The sequence below is a fragment of the Rattus norvegicus genome, chromosome 2, assembly GCF_021556685.1.
Source record: "Rattus norvegicus strain SHRSP/BbbUtx chromosome 2, alternate assembly SHRSP_T2T, whole genome shotgun sequence".
NCBI lineage: Eukaryota > Metazoa > Chordata > Mammalia > Rodentia > Muridae > Rattus > Rattus norvegicus.
This window is the reverse complement of record NC_141535.1, coordinates 116,621,541-116,639,105: the sequence shown is the minus strand read 5'-3', so window position 1 is coordinate 116,639,105 and position 17,565 is coordinate 116,621,541. Positions and strand designations below refer to the sequence as shown.

Sequence of the window (17,565 nt, the reverse complement as noted above, 5' to 3'; positions counted from 1 at the left end):
GGAGAGACAAAACAAATCAAATAATGAAACACAACTTAAAAACTACAAAGATTAAGCAAACTCAAAAGGAGAGCTAAACAGCAAGTTTATAGTTTTGTGCATCGTCACACAGTAATGTGCAGTAGGTTGCTACACAACAAATAATAAATGAGTAATACAAAAAAACAACAAACAAACAAACAAACAAGCGGCACTCTCCTAAGGGTCATGCCTGGCCCTGTGAGAATACCCATCTGATTTCTAGTCTGTTTATCTTGTTTTGATTATTTGCTTGCAATATATAATCAAAGTCTGAGTTTTAGAATTCAGAGTATCTAAGGATTACTATATGAGCAGTTCAAATTATCATTAACCACTTAAGTATTTTAAAATATATAGAGAACCACATGCGGCTGTCTCAGAGACCATTAGACTGCAGCACAGTGCACAGGCCTGAAGGACACTCAGCTTGTCTGTCTCACCTTCAATGCAGCTATAGTTAAATTAGTCAGTGTCTCCTGACAAGAAAACCCTCCCCACCTTTTTCTTTTAGTCTGTTTTGTTCTAGGGTGTGTGTGTGTGTGTGTGTGTGTGTACGCGTGCTGTGTTTTGAAGTATGTTTCACTCTGTAGCCCATGCTGGCCTCCAACTCACAGCAATCCTCCTGCCTCGGCTTCCCAAGTGCTGTGATTATAGACAAGAATCACTATTTCTGGTTCTTCATGCTTGCTTTTAATACAGATTTTTATATATAATGCAGGCTCCTATAACTCTGTGTAACTCAGGTTGGCCCTAAAATTAAATGTCAGGCATGTGCCACTCTAGCCAACTGTGCATTTTGTTTCTTTTAAACTAGACTATGTCAGAATGTATCACGTAAATTGATAGACACATCTGATTCATAAACTTTTTGTTTTAATTTTTAATATGTGTAATATGGCATACAATTTTAAAATTTTCATCATTAAAAATTAAAATAGTTGCAACTACCCTCATTCAATTTTTATCTCCAAGAAAGTAAAATTCTGCACTGATATAACCTTTGAACACTTGAAGTACTAAGAAAAAAGATTATATGGTCTTTCAACAATGATGCTAGCCCCCATGGCATCAGCAAGTACAACTTGCTTAAGGAAATGGTCTTATTTTCTATTTCTATGGTATTTTTTTTTAATTTGGGTCACACAATCCTTGTGCTATGAATCCATCTTTTTAAATATATATATTTATAATAAGCATATGTATCCTAATATGTATATGTACATATTTAGCTAATTCAATTTGTGGTAATTACTTTTCGGAGCTCGATACTGTCCCTCTGTCAAATAAGCAACTTCCAAGCTTCTTTAATAGCTACTTACTCAATATTCTAGTTCTGTGTTTCTTACACTGAAATCATCTGTATGCTACATGTTCATTGAATATACTATTCACAACATGTATTAAGTCTTCTTCTTTTTTTTTTTTAAAGAGCAGTCAGTATTCTTTTTTTTTTTTTTTTAATTTATTATATATGAGTACACTGTAGCTGCCTTCAGACACACCAGAAGAGGGCATCAGATATCGTTACAGATGGTTGTGAGCCACCATGTGGTTGCTGGGATTTGAACTCAGGACCTCTGGAAGAGCAGTCGGTGCTCTTAACCACTGAGCCATCTCTCCAGCCCGTATTAAGTCTTCTGTCTCTAAAAATTACCTGTGTGTGTCACTCAGAAAAAACCCTATCATCTTTTGCTGTGTAGCTCTTTCTTCAATATTTGTTTGAGGTATGGAAAACAGAACAATTCCTTTCTTTAGGCTGAGAACATGAGAGCCATTCATTTAGTCAACAGCTTGTTATGACAGCCCAATCATTCCCAGAACTTCTACTGGCAAGAAAGCTGCTCTGTTCCTGTTCTATTAGTCTAAAGCAGAGAACCTCTTTGGACATTCCCTTCATTAGAACCACTGACCATTACCCAGCTGTAAGCAACTGACTTATTAGCTACTGATTTCTAAATGATTAAACTCAGCTTTGATTGTCTTTTAACTAACTGCCTGCAAATGTGCCAAACCAATTTCCACAAAATTATAACAAAAGCATAAAAGTAATTTTAGAAGAAAAAATTAACAGAAAGGTTCCTCGATGAAGCAGATCTAGATGTCAGCAATGAAGACCTAGCGCACAGAAGACAGCACAGCGTTAGAGCTGACTAGACGGAGTGAAGAGGCCTCCGACTGCCAGGCCCAGGAGGCACTGACTCAAGTCACGCACTGGTGAGCAAACAAGAAGAGACGCCCTTCTCCAGGACCTAAAGGAGCTTCCAGAGGAAGTCCTAACACTCCTGAATGAACACGTCTTCACTAGGAGTGCACGGTACACACTTTGCAGTTACTCTATCAGGAACTCTGTGAACTCTGCTTAGAAAACACTAACCAACTACTCAATTCTATTTTGTTAGAATATCCTGTAGACTTTCAAATTTAAAAACTGAGAAACAAATGATAAGCACAGGTAGTTTTCTGATTTCTTATTAACATCTAAAGAAGTCGGTTTATTAATAATATACAATTACAAACACCCAAGAATGTTATTTTAGTATGTTTTAAACTGAAAGTGCAAAAGAGAGGATGAACTTAACTCTTACTGAGATGTACCACACAGGTAGATATGCACTATTTTTATACATACATGCACACACAGTTTATTTGTTTAAAGAAACCGTCTCACTGTTTCTCAGTAAATTGTGCAGGATAGCCCTGAGACCCTGGGTTCAGGGACTCTTTTGACCTAGTCTCCACAGTGGCTCAGACACTGAACTACAGCCATGAACTTGGCTTTCTCTTGTATATCAAGGTCCGATCTCTAGGACCTCATTACCAAACACCAGGCTCAGAGTCACACTTGTGTCCCCAGTACTTTGACTGGGGTGGGGTGGGGTGGTTATTCAGACCAGGAGTTCAAGGCCAGCTTAACAGAGACCATGACCCAAAATAAAAACCATCAACACTTGTGTTTTTAAAAAGGGGGACATTCAAGGCTAGCCAGGGTTACATAGGAAACCCTGTCTCAGAAAAGACAACATGAGAAAAGAAGAGGAGAGGGGAGGGGAGGGGAGGGGAGGGGAGGGGAGGGGAGGGGAGGGGACACTTTCTTCCTCACAGAGCAAACCCATGAAGACTAGGCGACGGTGACAAACAAGCCTGTGCAGAGGTAGGTCCTCGTAGTAAGATCACTCCCAAGCACATTTAAAAAGTAAAACTTTCCAGCCTTGTTTAAGTCAAGAGTCTGTATGTTAAACATACTTGGGTCCTGAATCAAATTAGTCCCATGCAAAGATCACACTGATTCCCAGGATGTAGGAATGGAGAGCTAGCTTTGGCAGCTGAGTGGACAGGCTGCTCCAGCACAGGATCCAAGTCTGACTGCCAGCACTCAGATGGCTCAAAGCACTTCAGCTTCAGGGACACCTCACACCTCTGTCCTCTGGGCAACTGTAACAGCATACCCACTCACCACCAATTAAAAATAAATCTTAAAAAAAATCATTAAAAGATAATGGAATGATTAAATTCATCAAAAGCCCACAAAGAAATAAACTTCAAATATAAAGAGAAAATGCATATAAGGCATTATTGAGTGATTATAACACACACACACAATCAAGAAATAAACAAAAATTAAGAAAAAAAAGTCTAAACATCAGTTTAAACAATTCCTTTATCAATAAGAAAATATCAATAATAAAAACTAGTTTAATTATTAAAATAGTAATTAAAAATGAGGCCAGGCAGTGGTAAGCATCTAATCCCAGCACACCAAAGGCAAAGGCAAGTAGGTTTCCGTGAGTTCCGGGACAGTCGGATACACGGAGAAAACTGATCTCAAAAAACAAAAGGAAACAGACAAACGACTCCCAGCAGAAGGTGAGGAGAGAAGGGAATAGGAGAGAAGGATTAAAAGTGATTAAAATATGTTATGTAAAAGTATGAAACCATCAAATAATTCTTAATTACTTTTTAAAAACTAAAATGTAATCCCAGCCATGGGAGGCAAATGCAGGCGAGTGTCTGTGATTTTTGAGCCTAGCCTGGTCTACATAATGAGTTTTAAGCCAACTAAGGCTACATAACGAGCTCCTGTTTCAAAAGGAAAGAATAAATACGTGAAGCAGATAAAGGCAGTAAAAACTGAACTGGATACTGTAAGCCACAGGCACACGCCTTTTCTTAAAAGCAGAAGGAAAGGCCAACTCAACCAACAGAGAAATCTTAAGTCACCAACAGATTTTAAAAAGCCCTCTTCAGAGGGCTGTGCTTAAGGATCCTGCTCTTGCCCAAGATCCAAGCTTGGCTCTCAGAACCCAAGTCAGGCAGCTGATGGCCGCCTGCAACCTCAGCTCCAAGGCATCTGACACCACCCCGCTGGCCGTCAAGCCTACCCCACACATTCTCTCCCATCCCCACACATTCTCTCCCACCCCCACACATTCTCTCCTACCCCCACATTCTCTCCCACCCCCACACATTCTCTCCCACCCACACACATTCTCTCCCACCCCCACACATTCTCTCCCACCCCCACACATTCTCTCCCACCCCCACACATTCTCTCCCACCCCCACACATTCTCTCCCATCCCACACATTCTCTCCCACATAAGAAAAAAAAATTAATTTCAAGGAAATTAACTGACAATTCATTCAACTCAAGCACCAAGAAATTATTTGGTACTTCTTAATAGTGTATACAGATAAAAAAACTTACTGATCATTCCTCTTGAAATTTTGAAATGATTCTGAGTCCCCTTTAACTACAGGTTGTAGATGATTTTTCTTTGCGGTAGGCTCGCCTCTAACTTCCAGTCTCCTTGCCTTGCCTCCTATATGCTGGAGTTACAGGCACGCACTACCATGTTAGCATAACCACAGCTCTAAACAAAGCTTCAAACTATAAACCCCGACAATTCCCATGATCGTGCCTAACAGCTACTGCCTGTGAACAAATTTCCCATATATAACATTTACATTCCCAGATGAAAATCACAAATCTTAAACAGTAAAAGATTTATGTGATTTAAAGTGAAACCAGGGGGGCTGGAGAGATGGCTCAGTGGTTAAGAGCACCGACTGCTCTTCCTGAGGTCCTGAGTTCAATTCCCAGCAACCACATGGTGGCTCACAACCATCTGTAATGAGATCTGATGCCCTCTTCTGGTGTGTCTGAAGGCAGCTACAGTGTACTCATATACAATAAAATAAAATCTTAAAAAAAAAAAAATTTAAAGTGAAACCAGAGTGCCCTATTAGAATTTTTAAAATGAACTGCCAAGTCATTAGGTCTAAGCACGGTGGCACATACCTATAATATCAGCACTTGGGAGCCAATGAATGAGAACTGTGAGTTAGAGGGCAGTCTATCCTACTTATTAGCAAGAGTTCAAGAACAGTCTGAGCTATATAGCAAGACTCAATCTTAGGAAAACAACAGCAACAACAAAAACAAGTCTAGCAAGGTGGCTTTGCAGGTAAAAGTGCTTGACATACAAGCCTAACAATCCTGTGAACCCACAGTGGAAATAAAAACCACATTCCAGAAAGTTGCCCTCTGATTGACACATACACCTGCACTCACAGATACCCAACACACACACACACACACACACACACACACACACACACACACACAGAGGAGATGGGAAATGGAGGAGGGAGGGGGAGAGAGAGGGAGAGGGAAATGGAAAATGGAGGGAGGGAGAGGGAAAGAGGGAGGTCAATACTAATAAAGCAACTTTTTAAAAAGACACTGGGAATGGAGCTCAATGCTAGAACCACTGCCTAACACAGCACTACAAGCTATGTGTAGTGTGTGCACATATACAGACTTATGGATATTCCTAAATCAGACTGCATTACAATTTGGGAGCTTTGCACATGTGTGTGTGTGTGTGTGTGTGTGTGTGTGTGTGTGTGTATGTGTGTGTGTGTGTGTATGTGTATACACACATTCTTAGGCCATCCTTAGGTCAATGGGAAGATTAGGAGACTGAGTTTTTCAAGGCACCCTGCCACAAATTCTGTTGATCAGCTAGGTTTGGGAACCAGTGCTCTGCAATCCAAGAGCTATGCTCTCCAGTCCCAGCTCTTCTGAGACATTCTAGGAATCAAGCATGTACCGTGAGCTAGTAAGAGAGAGCACAGGTGCAGAGCAGAATGATGTTGGTTAAAAAAAAAAAGCGACATATACTTGGAGGGGATGGCTGGAATAACTCTATATTCCACACAGATGAAGCAACAGTTAACATCAGGTCCCTATTTTTCAGAAAAATGGGAAGAAATAATGGTTTTTGAGAGGCTAGGACTCATGTATCCAATGGCTTGGCCTGAGACACCTATGGAAGTCCAGGGGTCTCTTATAAAGGCAGCTCATAGTGATCCCTCTCACAAATAATGCACAAATTCTTGTTTAAAAGGCTCAGTGTGGTACACTCTTCATTCATATCCTCTATTACAGGAATTGGTCTTTACAGGGAATATTGTGGACATTTTCTAATTCTGAAGTCTTTATACCCTGACAAAAGGTGACAGGGAAAAACAGAACTAGAGTGAGTGGGGCTGCATAAGGACTTAAATGTCAACATCCAGAGAACATCTGACTTAACGTAGCATGAATTCTAATTTTGGGAAAAAGTAAATGCCTACAACCCAAGATCAATTCGCTCTGCGCAACCCAATACTTTTTGTCATCTTGACCTGATCCAGGGTCATCTATGAGGAGGGAAATTTAATTCAGAAAATGCCCACATCAGATTGGTCCATGCACAGTGTGTGGGGCACTTTCTTTATGGATGATTGACATAGGAGGGCTCAGCTCACAGTGGGCAGTGCCATCCCTGGACTGTGTTATCCGGGATTGTATAAAAAGCAAATCAAGCTGGATGCGGTGGATCACACCTTTAATCCCAGCACCTAGCAGGCAGAGGCAGGTGGATCTCTGAGTTCAAGAGCAGCCTAGTCTACAGAGTGAGATCCAGGAGAGCCAAGGCTGAACAGAAACTGTCTCGAAAGAATGAAATACAAACAAAAAAGGAAACTGAGCAAGTCATGTGGAGCCATGTGGTCCTTCTCCATGGTCTCTGCTTCAGCTCCTGCCTCCGGGTTCCTAGTCTGAGTTCCTGCCCTGACTGACTTCTGTCAGTGATAAGAGTCTGATCTGAGAGCCATAAATGAGGTGAGTCTTTGCAGTCTGCTTTTGCACATGGTGCTTTAGCAGAGCCATAGAAAGCCCATGACTCCCCTTCTGCTCCATGTTGCACATACATCAGCCCCTCCACACTGTGGTGCTTTCCTACTAAACTCCTACAGTACCAGAGCCGTATCAGAATTATTTTTATATTCATACACTTGCTCAAAACATGTGGCACAAAATGAGAATTAGTAAGTGGCAATACAGTGTAGAAATGCAAGATAGTTTTGTCAAAGGGCATTCTCAATGTTCTTTTTCCTTTGGTACAGCGCTCTTCATAGAGACAATGAACAGGCCTCACTTTGCCCCACCCTCCCACCCTGAGACAGGGATTCTCTGTGTAGCCCTAGTTGCCCTGGAACTCCACTCTGTAGACCAGGCGGGCCTTGAACTCGAGATGCCTGCCTTTGCCTCCCGAGAGCTGGGATTGAAGGTGTGCAGAGCCACTGCTGGACAACCACCATCTGCTCCAACAGCAATTACTGCTGCTCTTGCTCCACATGTATGAATACAAGGAATGCCATCCACTGGACAACACATGATCACTAGATCACTTTTTCATTTATAAACATAAAAGCAGAACACATCTTTCCCAATTCTTACAGGTTGTCCTTTCTGCAGGGGCTTCTTTTCTTCAAATCTTTCTCGTTTCACTTGCTGTTGTCAGGACTACACTTAATAACAACAGAGGTTATTGACAAAGATAGACAATAAAGGTTATAGTACTCTCTGACCTGTGCCATTTATAAGCCGGTAGTAATTATATTCCTACCTCAAAAGTTTGTTCAAAATTTTGAAACTCCTGTAATCTTGCCTGAAATCCTTCTGCAAGTGCCCCTCCTGTAACAAAGAGAAAAAAATCTGGTTTTATTTGTTTTGCTTTTGTGAGACAAGATCTCACTATGCAGCCTGCCTTTGGCAAAGATTTTTTTTTTAATCTAGTATAATAAATAATTCCTTTACCCACGACACAGATGTTGTAAGACTCCTCATGGCTGGTGGACAGGGCAGAATATAAACCCTGTATTATGTACATGCACTAGTTTGGTTGCCTTCTATCACTGTGATAAAACATCACAGTCAGGGTTGGGGATTTAGCTCAGTGGTAGAGCGCTTACCTAGGAAGCGCAAGGCCCTGGGTTCGGTCCCCAGCTCCGGAAAAAAGAACCAAAAAAAAAAAAAAACCAAAAAAAACAAAAACCAACAACAACAACAACAAAAAAAAACATCACAGTCAAACCCAACAGCATGGAGAGTAAGTTCGGCTTACCTGTTCCCATCTCAACCATTATAAAGTTTAGCCAGGGCAGGAACTCAAGGCAAGAGTCAAAGCAGATGCCATGGAAGACAACCGTTGCCTGGCTTGCTCTCCATAGCTTGCTCAACTGGCTTTCTTATACTACCCAGGTCCATCTACCTGCCCAGAGGTGCACTAATAGGAAAATGTACCAGAGACATGCTCACATGTCAGTCTGATAGAGGCGTTGTTTCAACAGAAGATTTCTCTTCTCCAGTCATCCTAGCTTGTGTCAGACTGACAGAAATCTAACCAGGACACAATGTTTATCTTCTACACACACACACACACACACACACACACACACACACACACACACACACACGAAGTTTATGTCCTTTTCATCTCTTGTAGCATTTAGTATGCACTGAGGCCATATCTTTTGAAGTTAGAGTTATACTGACATATTAGTATAAATTTCTTTTTGCATCTCTGTAGTTTTATAGATTGTTTGTACTGTAGAATCTAACAAACTTTACTAAGTCTAGCATCTCACCTAAAGAAAGTACTCTGCGGCCTACACTGGGTGTGACTAAACTGCCTGCACCAGTAGGCACTCTCCATGTGGGCCATTCTTCAGTACAATAAGGGTTTCTGTTCAGGGGCTGGGGATTTAGCTCAGTGGTAGAGCGCTTACCTAGGAAGCGCAAGGCCCTGGGTTCGGTCCCCAGCTCCGAAAAAAAAAAAAAAAAAAAGGGTTTCTGTTCAATACAGCCGTGCAGTAACGTGCTGGCTGATAAGACAGCTAGGCACTGTTTGAACAGACTGAACAGGAAACCTTCTGTTGCCTGAGACGATGGGAGAGCTCATCACACTATAACCCGATGACTTAACACTTGCCATATAATAATACTGCACACCGCTGAGCATAGGCTACTGAAGCTGCAGGTAAGCAGGGGACAAGGTAAGATTTTCAGCATGCTATTGTTCTGTTATAATCTATGTTTACGTTTAGGAAGGAAATGCTCATTTTACATACCACCTTCTGGCATCCCCTGGGCTTTATTCATTCTGGAGTTGAGAACTTCCTTGGCTGAAACAAAAAAGATCCGATTCCGAGCTTCTAAAGGACTCACAACCTTGAGCTCTTCTACCAAGAAGTGAAGACATCTTTCCATGTGCTGTCTGCGCACCTGCAAGGAGCACGAGAATTTTAACAACTTAAAAGATAAAAAATAATAGCCATCAGCCATGGGTCTGCACTACAGTACACTAAAGAGTGACTGTGCTGCTTCAAGTGAGAAAGGGCTGCTACAGACTTGGAAATTTAAATACTTGGTACCCAGTTGGTGGCACTGTTCAGGAAGGCTGAGGAGGTGGCTTTGAGAACTCAAGGCCTCTTCACACTCCCAGTTTGTCTCCTCTACTTCTTCTCCATCTGCCATGCCTGCAGCCATGACACACCATTATCCCTCCGGAACCAGAAGCCCAAATACACTTTCTTCCTTAAGCTGCTGGTGACACTCACATGGCGATATAAATTAATTATTCCCATAAACTTATTGAATGCAGGAAATACCAATAAAGTCTGATCCTCGATGGCAGGAAATCTCTGCTGAATAATCTTCCTTTAGAACATCGAATACTACACCCAAGCATTACGAAACCTTATAAACAAGTATTAATGCCTACCTAATTAATGTGGAAAGTTAATTTATATTAAGGTTTATATGCATAGGATAATACACATAGACTAATATGCATATTAATAATAGTGGCGGGCATGCAACATCCAAGAAAATGGGTAGTGCTTTTAGTTTTTATTTTCCAAACTTTAATAACAGTAAGGCTGTTAATAACTTTAAAAATCAGGAAGTACTACAATAAGAATGTAAAATAAAGCCATTTTCTTCATTTTAGATCAAAACTTAAGTCTATTTTTCTTAAGAACACGGAAACTGGAACTAGAGAAATGGCTTAGCTTTGCAAACCCTCACTGCTCTCACAACTATATCAAGTAGCTCGCAGCCACCAGTGTCTGTAGCTCCAGGGGATGCAATGTCCTCTTCTGGCCTCTTTGGATCCCCACACAGACATGTTCATGAGTATATAGAAAGAAAGCCAACTATGGTGTCAAAAGCTTGTAACCACAAATAATCTACTTGGAGGGGCAGAAGCAAGAGTTCAAGGTCTATCTTTGGCTATAAAGTGAGTTCAAGGCCAGTCTGGGATATTAACAAACCCTGTTAGAGGGGAAAAGACCAGGTTGAAGATGTAACTTCTTAGTGCTTACCTTGTATGCACGAAAGCCCTGAGTTTAGTCCCCAGTGTCAGAAAAAAATACAAAAAACAAAAAAACAACCAAAAAGAATCTTTAACAACAACACAAAGCAGACAGTGTATAGCACACCTTTAATCCCAGCACCCTGGAGGCAGAGGCTTACAACATAAACAAAACAAAAAGAAAATTTAAGCTAAAGAGAAACGTTGAGCTAGTGAACTATTCTGCAAGGATGTACTAATTCTGCGATTCCTAAAGAGTAATGATCAGGGGCTGGAGAGAGGGCTCGGCAGTTAAGAGCACTGGGCTGCTCTTCCAGAGGACCTGAATTCAATTTGAAGGAACCACATGTCGGTCCACACCTGTCTGTAACTCATTCCAGGGCTTCTGATACCCTCACGCAGACATACATGCAGGAGAGAGAGAGACAGAGACAGAGACAGAGAGAAAGAGACAGAGAGACAGAGAGAGACAGACAGACAGAGAGACAGAGAGAGACACACACACAGAGAAACAGACAGACAGACACAGAGACAGACAGACAGAGACACAGAGACAGACAGACACACACAGAGAGAGAGAGAGAGAGAGAGAGAGAGAGAGAGAGAGAGTATGTGTGTGTGTGTGGGGGTTGGCGAACAATGTTTCATGTTTATAAACCACACAACTAAAATCAGAAACATACCAAATTAAATACATACTACTTCTATACTGTGAAGGCTACTCCTGACTAACCAGAGAAGAACTAGAAGACTAGTGTCTGACGGAAGGACAGGCCTGCTCATTTCCCACCCTCCCTGTTCTAGGCCACCTTGTGGTGAGCTGCTCTTTCTGTGATTCACATTCTCACCACACACTGGAGCCTTTGAAACCAAGAGCTTCAACTATGCTGTAATAACCAAAAAATTGATCAACACATATATCAAATGCCTTTGGGTATACTGTTTTGTTTTGTTTTGAGACAGAATCTCACTATATAGGTTTGGCTAGCCTGAAATTCACTTTTTTTGATCATGCTCGCCTTAAACTCAGAGATCTACCTATGTCGTAGAGCAGTGTTTCTCAATCTGTGGGTCAAGACCCCTTTGGGGTCATATACCCTACATATCAGACACTTACATAACTATAGCAAAATTATACTTAGGAAGTAGCAACAAAATAACTTTGTGATTAGGGATCGCCACACATGAGAAATTATTAAAGGGTCACAGCATTGAGAAGGTTGAGAACCACTGGTCGAGAGTGTTGGGATCAAAAAGCATGCACCACCACACCCGGCTCTTAAATGCCAAATTCTTTCTAAAGTGAGTGGAAGATATAAGCTCAGTATGTAAGAGGTCCTAGGTTCAATTCCCAGCACCGTGTAAACCAGGTGGCACATATCTGTGATCTCAGCACTAGGAAAGTAACACAGGAGGATGAAGAGTTAAAGGCAAGCCTCAGTGAGTCTGAGGCCAGGCTGCACCACAAGAGACTCCATATCAAAAGCAAATCGAGAAACCAAAATAGAAAGGCCGTGAGGAGCTCTGTGTGTCAGGTATGCTGTTCTACCTGCATTCTAGGGCAGGTGTGTGAACCTGGTGAGAATCCAGAGTCAGGCACTTATGACGTAGGTAGGCATGCTTCTGTTATGTATTCTGTACTTTGATAAAAAGTTAAACATGGGGCTAGAGAGATGACTAAGTGGCTAAGAGTACAGCTGCTCTTGCAGAGGACTTGAGTCCAACTCCCAGCAGCCCCCAACAGCTCACAACTGTCTTACAGCTCCAGTTCTACCAATGCCCCATTCTAGTCTCCCTGGTACCAAGCGTGTAAGTGGTGCATACATGGAGGCAAAGCGTTCACATATGAAAAAACTGAAACAAAAAAAAAAATAAGTTTCACATTCTGAAACAAGTAGGAATGTATATTTCAGATGCCTACTACAAACCCCTGTAGGTTTTCTGAAACCATACTCTTTTTCTTTCAGTTTTTTCAGTCCTGTAGAGCTCACACTGGCCTCAAACTACTGCTTACTACCAAGCTTATGTTGGTCTTGAACTCCTGATCCTTTTAGCCTTGATTAGAGTGTGTATCATGAGACATAGCTATATTCATATTATTTTCACAATCAGAGACTGACTTCACAAGACACCCTCTTGTCTACTCTTTTCTCAGACAACAATGAACATGACTGCAGTTCAAAACAAAAGGGGGAAAACTTACATCCTCCATATATTCTGGCTCTGAAGCAGAAGCATCCCAACGATTATTCAGGATAAAAATGTTTGGCTTGGAGAGCCGCTCATTCACCTTATGGAAAAAATGTTTCTCCTGAAAAATGCCAAAAACAGCACTTTAAAAAATATTTTCTATTTACATGTATACTGAACCATTTGAAGCACAGTGATCCAAGACAAAGGATCCTCAGATCCCTGAGAACACTTAGCTTTCCCTCAGAAATCAAAACATAAAGGAGCAGGGTTTCCTGCTCTTGCCAGACTCTCTTGAAATCCAACTAATACTTATCAGTCTGTATGCATAGACAGAGATGACTATCTGATAACAACCCCAAGTGTTACAGGTTAGTCCAAATCACTTTCAAGAGTGAGTTAAGGGCTGGAGAGATGGCTCATCGGTTAAGAGCACTGACTTCTCTTCCAGAGGTCCCGAGTTGAAATCCCAGCAACCACATGGTGGCTCACAACCATCTGTAATGGGATCCGATGCCCTCTTCTGGTGTATCTGAAGACAAGAGACACTGTGCTCGCATACATACATACATACATACATACATACATACATACATACATACATACACACACACATATTTAAAAAAAAAAAAAAAGAGTGAGTTAAGTTACTGGTTGTGGTAGGGGAACACCATTAGTCCAAGGTAGAGACAGGCAACTCTCTGTTAGTTCAAGGGTGTTCTACACAGTGCCAGATAAGCCAGAGCTACATGGTGAGACCCTGTCTCAACAATAACAAAAGTCAGGTAAGTAATTAGAATGTAAGATATTTGTGCAAACTCTAGTACCAGAGCAAGTATCCTATGGGCCACCTCTAGGCCTTTTGGCTAAGCTCAAGTGAAGAACATTATATAAACGCTGTGAGGTAAGCATCATGTCTGCTCAGGGCAAAGACATAGCAGAGTGAGTTGAAACAGGTAGAGCTCCGTGAAGGAAGCAACTGGTGACAGCGATGGGCTTGGGGTCTCACACAGCTCAGGCCGCCCTGAGCTCACAAGGCCTTTCTATGGTCCATGTGGGGATGCTGACACTGTGTGTAGAAATGTCCACCACAGCTTTCTCCCTCCCTGAAGACTGCTCCTACTGAGATTGTTCCTACTAAACCTGTCTCCTGGTTGAGCTGTACCTAACTGTGCTCCCTTCCCTATCTATAACCCATCTCCTTATTTGGCTGTATGCACTAACCCTGCCTCTCTATTGCACACACATAATAAACACACTGAGAACAGGAGGCGGGGATGTGGTTTCTCCATCAGAAAACCCAGCCCTCCCAATCCTGGCCTTTCAATGTTTTCATCTGTTTGCCCTTTCTTCATTACATAGTCCTAGTCAGATTCTAGTCAAGATCCTAGTCAGATCCATCCCTAGACACTGTGCAAGGCCTTGACTTAGCCATCACCCAAATGATGGCAGTCCTCTACAAAACACTTGGGCAGATTCTCCCAGAGCAAGGTTACAAGCACTACCAGAATCACAGCAGAAGCCTGGTGTCTGTAATAGTAAGACCCTAAAACCAAAACAGGCCTCATGGTGACACCCTGGTTACAATGGTGCTCAGTCACTCATACACTTTAGATAAAGAACAATCTTTAATAACACGTTACTGTTTTGCATATTAGATATCTAAACTCTGAATATTTCCTTGGAATGATCTGGTCGTTCTGGATAGAGAACCTTCCCAGTCAGGGTAAACACAGATGAGCTTAAACCTACAGTGCATCAAGCTAGGATGGGAACCTGAGGAGAAAAAGCTCTGCCTGATGCATGACAGAGAGGCAGGAGGAGGATGGCTCAGTCTACTAAAGACTGATAAGTAAATACCACAGCAACCTTAGGAACTGTGCTCTTCAGGCAAACACACTAGTATCACCTTAACCCCATAAACACTAACTAGAAGCTAAATCCATTGAGCCCCAGATTGCTACTGAAAGCAGTAAACGCTATAGCAGGCTAGAAACAGTCCTCTGGCCCTGGAGAAGCGCAGGCCTCAGTTTCTTCCTAGTTCATCACCTGACTGCCCCTCACTTCACAGAACTAAAGTGGACAGACGCCACCCCAAGCTTAGCAAGAGTAAATCCTACCGTGTTCATCAGCGTTGATTCCGAGTTTGCCACCAAAACAAAAACATCAGCATCAAGGCAGAACTTATCAATCCAGATGTCCAGCTCTGTGGTGACATCTGTACCTGGGCTAACAGGAAGGAAGCAAACACTGCATCATACAATGCTTGTTAAAAAACAAAATCTGGGTTACAGATTTAAAAACAAAACAAAAAACCTTTTCTATCATTTGAAGTCTAAAAGGCAGACATTTTCTTAGTCATCTATCTGATGTCTAGAAAATTTTAATGTTTTTGACAAAATGAGCAACATAAATTAATACTTCAAACCTCTTATTTTGATTCCTGAAAGTAGAAAAGAGTAACAATGATAAAAACAGATGAGGTAAATGGCAATAAGTTGTTCCAAATCAGCTATAGTTCCAATCATTACAGTTTAGAGGTGAAACTTAGAAGCATACCTTTAAAAAACAAACAAAAACAAAGCAACATCGACAACAACAACAGTAACCAAACACCTGGGGCCAGGCATGGTGATGCACACCTTTAATCCCAGCACTCAGGAAGCAAAGATCTCTGTGAGTTTGAGACCAACCTGATCTATATAGTGAGTTTCAGGACAACAAGCAGAGCTATACAGAAACCCTGTCTCAAAAAAAAAAATAAATAAATAAATAATAAATAATAAAAAATAAACAAAAACATCAAAACTGAATGGTTTCTACAGAATGTTACATTTCTAACTAAGGAAACAAAAAGCATACCAAAATGTTTGAATCCTTTGAATACTACAGGAAAGAAAATATGCAACTGATGCATACTACTTTGTGAAGCACTGATAAGAGGATTTTAAAATAAATACACCATGGGAGCCGAGGCTGTAGCTCAGGGCAGAATAGCTGCATAGCAAACAAAAGGTCCTTGATTCAACCCCCAATGCCACAACTAAATAAATAAAATTTAAGCCACATAAAAATGTGTATTATTGAAAGCAATGGAAAAATTCCAAAAGCACTCCATTAACTTCAGAAACTGAAATCCTCCTGGACTCCACAGCTACATGAGAGGGAAGCAGGAGTAGAGGCCAGGAGTCAGCCCTCCACTTCCCACCACAGGTGTGGTGTGATGGTGTGACAGACGGCCTCCTGCTCCTGCTCCTGATTCTGCTCCTGCTCCTGCTGCCCAGGCTGCAACAGCTTCCCTGACAAATCCTTCCTCCCTCCCTCCCTGCTTTCTGTCAGGTATCTGACCACAGAAGTGTGATAAACAGCACTATTCTATCTAGTAAGTCCAGAAAAAACACAATTCAGATGCAAATTTACCTGTCTACTAAAACCAGGTCATCTCTCAAGAGGGCACATTTTGCTTTGGGCCAAAATACGTGCACAAGACAACCAGCTTTCAAGTCTTTATCCATATGGAGGGCATGGGCCAGCTGATTAACAGTCTAAAGTGAGGAAAGAAGGGTTCAATTAAAAATTAAAAATATTATGGTTTGGCACAACATCTACTTGGTTTTAACCCAAACTAGTGCTAACTGTAGCCAGACTGGCCTGCTCTCACCATCTAACTTCTGCGTCTTCAGTGCTGTGATTTACAAGTGTGTACCACTAAGCCCAACTGAACAACTTTTGCAAAAATGAAAGTTGAACTTCAAATGGTTTGAAATAAAACAACCTGAACAACCTTGAGAAATATGAGGGGGACTGGTTGTGAGACATATATCACACTGAAGTGTGTGTGTGTGTGTGTGTGTGTGTGTGTGCGCGCGCGCGTGCGCTTAATGTGCCAGAGTATTTTGCTTGCATGTGTATCAGTGTATAATATGTGTGCCTGGTACTCTCGAGGGCCAGAAAAGGGCACCAGATACCCTGGAACTGGAGTTACAGATGGTTGTGAGCTGTGAGCTGTGAGCTGTGAGCTGTGAGGAGCTGTGAGGAGCTAGGAGGAGCTGGGAGGAGCTGGGAGCTGGGAGCTGGGAGGAGCTGGGAGCTGGGAGGAGCTGGGAGGAGCTGGGAGCTGGGAGCTGGGAATCAAATCCAGGTCCTCTGCAAGAGCAGCCAGCACTCTTTATCACTGGCCATCTCTTCAGTCCCAAGACATCTGGGTTTTAAAACAACCAAATAGAAAAAAAATTCTTGGAAATTTCTTCATACCAGCTACAAACAATTAGTGTTTAGAAACATAAACACTAAACAAATAAGACACTAGTAACAGAGCCCAGTGGAACTCCTGATGGGTCTTATTCATAGTAAAGAACGAGTGATGGAGTCGGCTGCTTTTGAAAATTTGTATTTTCTGGGTCTTCTGAAATGAGGGTGAACTGCCTAGTTATAATGGGAGAAACTCATTTAAAAGAAATGTTTCAGGTTGGAGAGACAGCTCAGTGGTTAAGATCACTGAGTGCTCTTCCAGAGGTCCTGAGTTCAATTCCCAGTAACTACACGGTGACTCACAACCATCTGTAAAGGGATCTGATGCTCTCTTCTGGTGTGTCTGAAGACAGCTATAGTACACTCATATATCTAAAATAAATAATTCTTTTTTTAAAAAA

At 41.7% G+C, this 17,565-nt stretch overlaps 1 protein-coding gene across 5 annotated transcripts in view; it reads right to left on the bottom strand.

The window, feature by feature from the left end:
- Positions 1–17,565, bottom strand: part of Mfn1 (mitofusin 1) — a 46,239-nt gene that overhangs the window by 16,259 nt on the left and 12,415 nt on the right. For 2 of the 5 annotated variants that reach the window (NM_138976.2, XM_087615660.1), the window contains exons 6-10: positions 16,334–16,458; positions 15,034–15,142; positions 12,927–13,034; positions 9,480–9,633; positions 7,976–8,043 (exon numbers count right to left, since the gene is read on the bottom strand). In NM_138976.2, coding sequence (NP_620432.2) covers positions 7,976–8,043; positions 9,480–9,633; positions 12,927–13,034; positions 15,034–15,142; positions 16,334–16,458 — 564 coding nt within the window. Of the gene's footprint in view, positions 1–7,975; positions 8,044–9,479; positions 9,634–12,926; positions 13,035–15,033; positions 15,143–16,333; positions 16,459–17,565 lie in introns of those variants that run through there. The other 3 variants (XM_087615662.1, XM_087615665.1, XM_087615668.1) reach the window with 2 other exon arrangements.